The 11490-nt window shown below is 40.9% G+C and overlaps 1 protein-coding gene across 1 annotated transcript; it reads right to left on the bottom strand.

The window, feature by feature from the left end:
- Nucleotides 1-579: 579 nt before the first annotated feature.
- rassf9 (Ras association domain family member 9) lies at nt 580-11490 on the bottom strand. Its single transcript, XM_061076699.1, has 2 exons — nt 11355-11490; nt 580-2804 (listed from the first exon to the last, which is right to left on the bottom strand). The coding sequence occupies exons 1-2, from the start codon at nt 11399-11401 to the stop codon at nt 1541-1543; spliced, it is 1311 nt and encodes a 436-aa protein (XP_060932682.1). The 5' UTR covers nt 11402-11490; the 3' UTR covers nt 580-1540.

Genomic DNA, 11490 nt, shown 5'->3' with positions numbered 1-11490 from the left:
GAGCGGCAGATGAGCAATTAGTGTGTGAAACAGATACCCTGCTGTTCCAGCGGCCAGCCTGCTCTGCCCCGAGCACAAAGTGTTAGTCTGTCAGCAGTACCTTGACTGCAGGAGAGCACTCGCTGTTTGTGCCTGCGCGGCGACCATCTTGTCTGATTATATGGTGCGGCGATCGGAGAGGGGCTCTCAGGTAGCTGTGTCATTTCTCTGGGGTGATTCAGAGGTTTGAGAGAGCTATGAAACTAAAATTTTAGCATTTGGAGAATTGAGTTTGAGCTTCAACTCTCTGGATCATCTTTGACTGATGTGAAAAACACAGCAAATCAATCCTGTTTTCGAAAACTGTAAAGACGCACTAGAGTCAGTGTATTCATGTTACTGACACAACCTAAGGTTGTTTGTATTTTCAAACGTGCCGAATATTCGGTCAAAAAATACACACTTTGTGTGAAAAGACCTTAACTCTGTTGCAATGAACCATATTCAACAAACTCAAGAATAACTCTTGTTGACATTTACAGCATTAGCGTTTATTATGAAAGTTGAAATGTACAATCTACTTTATCATAGTTTGTGTTTTTAAGCATGTTACAGAGATATTTAAACTGTTTATTTTGGAAATATTATTAAATTAGTAATATTTTGGAGCTGAATCAGATTGAGATAAGATAGAGATCATTGCCTGAGAGGGGAAACAATCATGTGTGAAATACAATTACAAGGTGAATAAATATCTTCTCAGTTCTTTTATCAAATTTGGTCCTTATAGATACAGCAGTGTATTTACAGTGTAGTCAATGATACATAACCAATTCTACATCCAAACCAGTGGGCTATTTGTTTTAATATAAAACATTGTTAATAGATAATCATTAGTGTGTACAAAGAAGTGCAGCTTCATAAAAAGCTTAAGAACTTTATGAGGGGCAATAAAAGTACATTCTAATAATAATAAAAAATATTTTAAGTTACTACGGCTGGCAAACATTAAAAATGTCTGTCATGTTCTTCGCTGGAGGCAAAATGTATGATTAAAAAAACGACAATTACTGAGCATTAAACATTGATAGTGACACTGAGAGTAGTTGATGCATTCATGGCTCCAGTTTGTGCCTTCCATGTTTTATCATGACATCCGAGTTGCAGTCTTAAGCATCATTTTGCCATTCAAAAACACAGCATGTCATTTAACGACTTAAGTTCTGCATTAAAAAGAGTAATCCGATACCTGAAACACTAGAGAATGTGGACAAACAAACACATAGTGAAATACTCAAGTTGCATGATTGTTGACAAACAAGGCAAACCATTTTTACTTGAAAAATTACTGAAATATTGAATTGATTATGACAAAACTTGTAGACAGTAAATGGGTCATCGAATTGCTTCAGATCTAAATAATAGCCTTATTGTTTGATGAGGGATGAGCAGAGAGACATATGAAGGACAAACACATGCTCAGCTGTAACTGTAACACCTGAGAGACACATACTGGGGCTGGTGCACACTGAGCATTAAACTGCAGGGTCAGCTGGGTTCTTTAAACGTCTGTATCCAGTGGGGGAGGGAAGTCCAGACATGGTGACAGCGAGTCCTGACTGTGTGTAGAGCTAATCCCGGTGTCTGAGTCTGTGTCTGTAATGTCTAGAGGGGACAGGCTGTGTTTGAGTTTCACTGTCTGTGAGACGCTGCACTGAGTCTCACTTTTCAGTGGGGAAAGATTGGGCTTATCCTCCGTGCTGTCCCCGATCTGCAGCGAGCTCAACTGGGCAGCCAGCTGCCAGCACTCCTGGTCCTTGGAGACCAGCGCAGTGTCAAAGTACCTCAGCTGCTTTTCCATTTCTGCAGCTTGGTTGTGAAGGGCCACACCTGCGAAGAGGCTGTGCTTCAGTTCATCCTGCAACCTCTCGAGATCAGCAGTGTAGAATGATTTGTCTATCTCGGAGGGAATCAGAGAAGCAGCTGCTGCTCCTTCCTGTTCATCCTCGTCACCTTGGCCCAGTGGGAAGGTAGTACCCCTCAGCTCAGTGTCTATATCCCGGGACAGCTGAAGGATGAGCGCCTGGTGTCTCTGAACCTGCAGCTCAAGATGTTCAATTCCATCGCTGGTGTACAGGTACTCCTGCAGCTGCTCCTCGCTGTGCACCTCCAAACTATGAGCACAAGCTTGAGCCAATGCACTCTCGCACTCAGCTTCTCTTTGTGCAAGAAGCTCAAACTCCTCGATGTCCACGTCCAGCTCCCTCATGTGTTGGATCTGCTCCCGAATGGTGTGGTCCTGGTTGAGAATAAGCTGCACCATGTGCTCAATCTCCTCTGCGCCCGGGGAGCTCCTGCTCTCATTGTGAAGCTTCTCCAGCTTCCTGAAAGCTTTCTTCACCATACGCTTCTGCTTCTCCACTGGCAGAGACTGGGGGTACTGCACACGACCGTGCTCCAACCGCTTTGGCTTGGCCCCCTTGGACGTTACAGCCTTCTTAGCAGGTTGAGGAACAAAATCACTGGATTTGACAAGAATAAACTGGATGGAGGGTCTCTGGTCACCCCAGGCATACCACAGCCTCAGGATTCTCGTGAGAGGAGGCAACGCTCTCTCAAAACCCTTCCAGCGCTCAACCAGACAGAAATCTTTGGGTTCCCCATGCAGGAGACACTTGCTCTCGGGGACTGACTTGTGATCCTCCAGTAACGCCTGAATCATATCTACACAGGTTGTGTGCTTTGTTACTCCACAGACGACCTTTTCCTCTTTGCAGACAGTAACCTGAATCTCCTTTCCTATCACAGGCTCGGCATCTTTTGTCCTGGAGAAGAGACGGAAAGAAAAAGCTTACAATTGTGGATTGAAAATGACACATTACTTCTCCCCTCTGTTTTCCCTCAAGTGGTTGTTTAGGGGGGACAGCGAGAGACAAGGACATCAGCAATAACAGAAAAATTTAAACATGTTTTGTGATTTGTCAAAAAGATAATTTATGTGTCGTCATCATTTCCCAAAAGCTAAATATAAAATATAAACATTGGTACATAGGAATAAGACTTTTTGAAAATCTGCACTTTGGAAGGTGTTTGTAAAAATGTGAAAAAATTGGACGAGAGGCCCGAACGCAGAGAAGAAACTCTGCATTAGTGTGGACAGGGTCTAAGATTTCACTGAAGCATTTACTGTGAGCAGTACAGCAGAGAGGTGACAGGAAACAAGGGTTAATGTACAACAGAGGTCACATGTCACTCTTAAACCAGGGGCGATGAGATCTCACAGTAAACCGATTGAGATGTCAGGCTGATGTAGTTAATGAAAGTAAATTAATGAAAGGATGATTCCTTGTGAATTACCTTGTTTACAACCAGTTCTGTTCAAACACTCCACAGGCTACCAAGTCATATTTCTTTCTTAAACGGATCCTACTTTGGTAGTAGTTCATTAGTTCAACAAGCAGAAAACTACGGTGACTCATTTTGTGCTCTCTAGCTAGATCCTATTATATATTAGACTGTTAGTCATCATCTTACTCATCAGAGATGATCACTTAATGGTTCGGTTTTGAGCTATTTAACCCTAAGGCCCTCATTACCTTTTCGTCTGGACCGTACAACTTGTTCCAAAATTGACCTCTGATGGGCTGATGATATTAATTTTTTACATGCTTAATGGACCACCGGTAATATCCAGGACCTAATATCCAGTCGTCAAATGATAGGCACTGGCAATACAGACATCCACAACAAGCACAAGTAATCAAATAAGTAGATAGCATTGCCAGACATTTCAATTTGACTTCAAGATAAATAATGATGTATCATATTATCATATGAAAGATAACAAATTAGGCATATTCTGCAATTCATTCAGTTGATCAGATTAATGCTGATTTACTGTCACAAAGAAAGTGACATACATTATAAAATACTGGTGCAATTACAGACACTTCACTCTCAAGGAAACCAGAGGAGGATTATCATGTACACTCCTCCAACACTGAACTTCAGACTGATTTTATGAGTGGAAGGACTGTCTTTGTGTGCTTTTGCAACCAAACAGGCAATATGTCATTATAATGTTAACAGTAATACATCAAAATAACTCATGAGTATCATTTTATTTCAGTATATAATAAAGAGCCGCAGCCAGAGCTTGGATCACACAAGCAGATTCTACAGTATATTTACCCTAATGAAACAAAAGTTGGATGTTGTTTTTAGTCTTGGTGCACAGCAGTGGCTTCAGAACTGAACCTTGCATCTTGTAGCTGCTGTGTATTTATCTGTGAAGATAACCTTGGCTGGCTGCAGCCCGCAGTCAGCACACATCATCACGAGGATGATTCAGATACTACCTGCAGGCTGACACAAGCAAGTGGCATGTTAGGTTTTATTCAAAGTGGAGAACTTAAATGAATTATCTCAGTGTTTGCTGATTTTACACACTGATACCGGCGTGTTTTGGTTCCCACATGGCAGGAGAAACGAACATAGCCCATGCATTGTGTAAACTGCTGGTGAATAAGGTCTAAGGAATGTGATACGTATGCAACAATGGAGGAGGCTGGTTAATGGTTATGGAGACCCTTGGCGACCAGCGGGGCAGAGCAAACACTGGAGCTATGCACAGGCCAAACAAATCCAGCCATCTCTGGCATTCATAGAGGACAGCTATGACGACTTTGACCTCAAGAGTTTCTAACCGGCTCAGGAAATCCCACAAACACTACTGATGCAAGTGTAAGGAAAGAGATGGTGGACGCAGAAAAGGCCTGTGTAATATATCTCAGTCTGATGCAACTCATGTTTGTACAGCTTTCAGTGTTATAATCAATATTTCTTGGATAACTTTATTTCTATAAATAAGTCAAATTCTAACATTCTGAAAGGTTTATGTGGTAAAATGGAGGAACGGGAAACGGAACTGTTCACAAAGTACGTCCCATTAAGACCAGATGCAAAATATGTGTGTATATCTTTTAGACCAGGTGGGACATCTACATGTTAATAATTTTAGACCCACATGTCTCATTGTCATCATTTTCAAGACATGTGACTGATGAAATACATTGTGATACGCTGCTATATTCGTAGGATAGGTGAAATGCATTCTGGACATTTACAGTTTGTGGTGTTTGAGGTACTGTACATCATTATCATCATTTTACGTTACTTTATACTTCAAGTCAATTTAAATTACTCATACATATGGTACTACTACATTTATTTAACAGCTGTAGTTATTAGTTACGACACATAACTGATCACTTTAAAGGCTGCTTTAAACAATCTTCTCCCTCCACTGAAGAGCTTTGAGGGATCAGAACATTTTTTTTGTTTTTAAGCTGTCACGAGCACAACAGCTCAGGTAGCAGTGTTATGATGCATGACAAAGCAAAGATGGGAGGGTTGAAAGAACAGAAGAGGCCAAAAAAGATCAGGTAAGAAGGGAAAACAGGATCATTCAATCCCAACTGTGCTAAATACTTTAAATTGCCTGTGGACTGAACATTTCCAACAAACACTAACAAGAAGCATGTGAGAAACATGTGTCCATCATTATATCTGCAAATGCAGGTGAATAAACACGCTCTCAGACAATTGGGTAATTCAGAGAGGGTGACCCAAGCCCTCAGCTGTACAGGAAGAGGGTACAGCACGGCCGGGAAACACCTGCATTTGTTCAGGGCAAAAAAAAACTCACCAATGTTCAGACAACATCCTGCCAACACAGTTCAATGGACAGAGGGAGGAAGGGAAAATGGATTCCAAACCTTTCACTATGGCATGTTTTCAACTTCACTCACTAATGTGAACAAAGTGTTGACAAGTGCATGGCTGCGAGTGTGTTAGCCATATGTCAAGAGTTTGGAATCTAACCTTTAATGGGAGGCCGTGTTAAAAAAAACATGTCCCGAGAGGTCGGGCCAGAGATAGAAATTACATCATTTCCATTAATCTTCAAAGGGATGAAGAAGAAATCTGAACAGCCACTATTAAATGATAAAAAATTGACTCAAAAAGCATAGAAAACAAGTAAGACAGGGCAACAGGCACTGAGGCTACTATATAGACTAAATTGGGTAATTTGACTTGACAAGGCAGCTACTTACAGTATGCTTACTATATCAATGTCAGTGTGGATTTTACATGGAGCTGTTAGCCAGTGGCTATTCTTCCTCAGTTTTTATGACATGAAGTAGAGAAACACATGTACCTGTGAGGTCGCGATAGATTTCTGTAAATGTAAAAGTATTTCTATATAAACTATATTTGGGCCTAGGTGTATACGCCGGAATATACTTTATTCTAAGCCTCGACACTTCCCTTATGGAATATTAATTCATAAAATAATATAAATGCCACTTAAAAACATTAAAATATGGGAAAATGTCTTTCAGATTAAATAAATCTGCATTACAGGAAACTCACAAAGATGGAAAGGGAGACATTGTTGTTATATTCTGATGACGACCATTGGGATGATAATGGTGGTATCAGTCTTTGCAAGAGCCAAAACCACTAGCCTGCGCTGCACGCACCGTCGGGCTGATTACATCGTAGCTAATACACTCATGAGGGCTGTCGCTTTGGGTGCCATTTGAAATTCATGGCTCAGGATGAAGCTGCGTTGGCAGAATCAACGACTGAGGGTGCCCTCAGTGTTCACAGCTGTCTGTTGTTGACTCTGTTGTTGTGATGAAGTCAAACCTGGTCATTAGAGTGGATGGAATGCAATTAAGATGTATGATGATCAACAGTCAACTTTAAAATGTTGTCCTAATGAGGATGGATGCTGTGCACTGGATAACATAAAAGTTGTTCTGTGGCTCTGGATTTTCTACACAGTTTCTCCAGCCCCTGGAAAAAAATGGATAATATCCGAATGAGCCAATGTGAGAACACAACAAGAGATCCTCTGCATGGGAGAGAGTGGGCGTGTTGATTACATTTCTAACACGACACAACAAAACTGAAAAAACTAAAAGAATATGCAAGGATGAAAAAGCGCTGCCACACACGTAGAAGTGCTAACAAGAGTTGACACGCTAGTGTTGATGTTCTGTAAACAAAAACATATGATCTCTGTGGTGGAGCCCGACCTGAGTGAGCCACAGTAATGAAAAATAACAACAATGAACTTTACTCATGCACTTTTCTCAACAGTTAAAAAACGCTTAACAGAAAGGAAAAAAGCAAATTACTGTAAAACAGAAGTGAAAGACAAGAGACCTGAGCAGATGCTCTTGACCTCAGCTTGAACTTAAATCTCTAAATACCCAGTGAGACGTCAGCCAAGAGTTAGTAAACCACATTTAATTCACAGGAATTTTAAAACAAGTTTCTGCGTAGGACTATCATGTTGCAGCTGCACAGTGGTGGCTCGGCTCTCTTCCATTGTAATACTCTTAATGACAACCTTGTAGACATTGACAATTCCCTCCTGTGTCATAAATTTGCAAGCTACAAGTTACCACAGAGGACCACACGCTGGCGGCTGGAGCGAGTCATAACAAATTATAGCTCTCCGCCATGTGTTCCCAGATCAATAGTGATGTGATAAGGTGCTGCAGATATTTCCAACAGGAACTCAGCTGTGATAGCACATCATTAAATATATCCTGTAGCCTCTGCTGTCAACAGGTAAGATTTTCTCCTGTTTAGATTTGTGCTGGTATTGAAATCATAGGATTGCTGAAACTGAGAAACAGTACATTGGCTGGTTGAAAATCAGCAGATAAGTGAAGTAAAACCTGTTTATTATACTATGAATCATTCCCGATAAGACTTCTCAAGGGTTGGTTCAACCAAATGTTTTTCTTCTTCACCTACACTGTTATCCAGCAATTCGGATAATTCTGGTCCCCAGTGACACTTAACTTAACACGGTACCTGCTGATGGATGGATTCATTAGTTTGGATGGCTTTATATGGAAAGGTTTGGTTCAGTTCATCCTGAGGGGCATTAACTTATAAGCAATTGCATCAAAATCCATCCACATTCCAATTTCACGAATGTCAGCCACTAAAGGAAAAGTCAGAGGATCACAAAGGTCATTACGATTCGTCCTCTAGGCACCATGGTTAGCTTCCAAATCCACAACAGTCCATTTAACAGTTGCTGAGAAAAGAGGTGGATCCACAGAAAAACTTTACAAAATCTTTCTTTATGGTCTCAGGTTTCAACAAGAACAATTAAGAGTTTTTAAGAGACTTACTGTACACTCCCCCATGACTCAAGATAAAGTGAAGTGCCCGAGTAAAGAAAAACTCAATTATCAGTTCCTTGTTGGTCATTAAGAAAAAACTACAAGTAAGGAGACATTACAAACTATGTATGCTGCCAAAAGTTTTATCTTACAATAAGCTAATTTGTAAGCATGGTAATGTGAATAAGGTTTGACAAAATTAAGATTACCTTCATATTTTTTAGACCACATGTGATATTGCAACATATTTAAGACCTTTTAAGGCCTAAAATTCAGATGATTTAATTTGATACTTTTTAAGAGCGCAGTCTCCAAAAGTGCCTGATCATTGTGGAAACTGTTTGGTTACTTAAGATCTTGGCCTTATTATGTTATGATTTGGCTCTTAATTTGTGTTAAGCACTTTGTAACCTCATTTAGTACTATTCAAATAAGGTTATTATTATTATTATTATTAAAATGCCTGATGTACACACCACTAACATCACTCATGATACATCACATTACAGACACATGCAGTTTTCCACACAGTAAAGGTCTATATCATCAGGCTGCCTAAGATGAAAACTTTGTATTAGCATTTCCTAAATGAATTAAAGCAGCTCTATTTCGAGACAGACCACCACGCAATTATTAATTTTGCCCCTCGTGTTAAGAAAGGATTTGATGTGCCCATTCCGAGTATGAAACCCTAGAAAGCCATCAAACCATTCAGGTAAAGTTAAATCATTGAACATCAGACATGTATCTAAAGTTCTTTCTATGTCTGGATTGTATATGGGAGGAAAGAGGTAGTGGAGAAACTTCCCAGTGCTGGACAGGAGACACTTCCTCTCCGCTCTTATCTGAGAGAGAGGATGAGGGATGGGTGAGGAAATAACATCACTTTTCTCTCTGGATGTGTTGATCTCTGGAACGATGACTCCCCCGATAGGCATCTGTGAGCAGAGACACAACACACCCCTTCCCCTCTCTTCCTTTCCTCTGTGAAACCAACCACTCCTCTTACAGTACCTACCCACCCCCAAACCAAACAGGCTTTTGCCCAGTGAAAATAAGTGACTAACTCACTCTCTGTAAACACAAATAATAGATTTCTTTCATATTGTTTGACGTGGCCTGTTAATGTGTGTTATCTTAACATTTCTATTATAATATTCTAATAGGTCAAACAAATCAATCTAATTATATTTGTATAGCCCATATTCACAAATCCCAATTTGCCTCATTGGGCTTAACAAGATGTGACATCATCTGCCCTTAACCTTCAGCCAAATAGGGGTATTAACATCATTGATTAGAAATTTGTGAGATAATGGAAGGTAAATTAATTGAGGGGTTATTGTCAGCTACGATATTGGTATCTGAGTAGACAGATTGTATATCAAGCAGTCTTGTTGAAAATCATGCTCCATGATCAGCAGCCATCACGATACAGGACCCACCACCATGGTCAGATGCCACCATAACCTAAAATCCATCGTCATGATCCAGTGCCACTGTCAGGATCCACCGTTGGGATCCACCATCAGCTGCCACCACGATCCCGATCCACCCCGACATGTGCAACTGTGGTAACTGTGACTCAGAGCAAGATATGGTGGAAGTGGTCACTTAATCGCTCTGGTCACATATGTCACTGACTGCAAACCGTTTACTGTCATTTCAAACCCTCTCAGGCCTGTTGTATGCTGTTTAGATGATGCCGGTTCGATGTGCACAACTCTGTGACTACACACTACGACTGTCTGATGATATTCCAGCAAATGGCAGCTCCAATCATCATCGCATTTTAGTTTTATTGTGTCAGTTTGCAAACGGTTTTGACGTTTGAACAGACCGCATGGGCTTCAACTTGTCATTCTTCAGCAAATAACCACCTCAATGCCTCAGCATGAGTAAAAGCCCAACTCTGGAATCAAGCGTTTGACATATCTACAGTTCTAAACACTTGAGGTAATTATAGGTGCTGCAGCAGTAATTATTACACAACATAAAAAAAAGCATAAGACATGCTCATGGAGACAGCTTCAGTCTGTTTGAAGTAACCACAGATAACATATCTCATGTCAAAATATATTTGTTGTGCTGCTGGGGCCACTGGAGAAAGTTGTCACCAGCAGGAGCTGTAAAACAAAACCTCTTTTACGTCTGAACTTCATCCAAACGCTTTCCCACAGAGTTTGAGGGTAAATTAGATTGTTAAAAGGTAAATCTAATGAAAACACTTCATTAGCCACATTAAGAACCTCCCTGATCCCGGTCTTGGCAACAGGAAACCTGCCTGCACACTGTAAGGGATTGGATCATGACCTAGATAACTCCAAAAGAACACCTCTGTTTACCAACTCTGCACAACAACAAAATCTGAAGTCGATAGCACCTATAGAATTTCTTCACGAGGATGGCTTGAGGATGGCTTGAGCCTCGGTAAATCGAATTATACCAACTTTTTTTAAAGCAGAGGCCAACGGCAGCTGTAGCCAGAAGCACATCAAAAGGCTGAGCTTCACTTAAGGAAATTGCTGGAGAAAATGATACAGGTGCTGATGACAGGATCTCTCTCAACATGAAGTGAGACTTTTCTCTGACTCCCAGAGTTCCAGATGAAACGAGTATTAAATAGAAAATCTCTCTGTAGTAATTACAGAGCAGGAGGAGGTCAAAGCTCCACAGGTTGATATTCAGTGTATTTTGCTCAAACCTTGCATAACGTGGAAAGAAATAACTTCCTACTATAAAAGGGTTCTTCGTCCTCTAGACACACATATGCAACATACATATTTATACTGCCATTACCGAGGTATATCTGTCATAATGGATGAGTGATCAGCCTGTTCCCAACACGTTATACAGCTTGAAAGGTTATTCTGTTTCATTTAATGTTGCACCTCTTTGTCTCATATCACACCACGGTAAATGTATTCATGGTATCATTGTAGATGATGTCGCAAAACTGCATTCACACAGTTTAGTTTACTTTGACCGTTGCGCAGTTAAACCATAAATCAAGTGTTGTGCGTAATTCTCACTCCTCAACGGAGAAAGAGAGGCGCGCGCGCACACTCACAGAGGCGTGCGCATGCACGCTTCACACGCACATAGACACACACACACGTAGAACAGGTTTCCCGTCAAGAATGATAACTTTCATGAAGTTACCTGTTTTTCAGACGAGCTTTCAGGAAGTTTTTCCCAAACGGAGCCATGACTCAGGAGCGCGAGGAAACAGGCCACAGTCCGGAGCCAGTTACAGTCCCTGCATGACAGGGCGTCGGACTTTGTGTGTTTCAGGAAA

This window comes from Limanda limanda, chromosome 8, assembly GCF_963576545.1.
Source record: "Limanda limanda chromosome 8, fLimLim1.1, whole genome shotgun sequence".
NCBI lineage: Eukaryota > Metazoa > Chordata > Actinopteri > Pleuronectiformes > Pleuronectidae > Limanda > Limanda limanda.
Note: the sequence above shows the minus strand (reverse complement) of the source record. Positions and strands in the feature narration are given on the sequence as shown.

Bases quoted from the DNA above. Each gene is read 5' to 3' on its own strand.
- rassf9 (XM_061076699.1), bottom strand. From the start codon at position 11,401: ATGGCTCCGTTTGGGAAAAACTTCCTGAAAGCTCGTCTGAAAAACAG. The intron at 2,805-11,354 runs GTAACTTCATGA...TCTCTTCTCCAG, and splicing joins AAAGCTCGTCTGAAAAACAG to GACAAAAGATGCCGAGCCTG.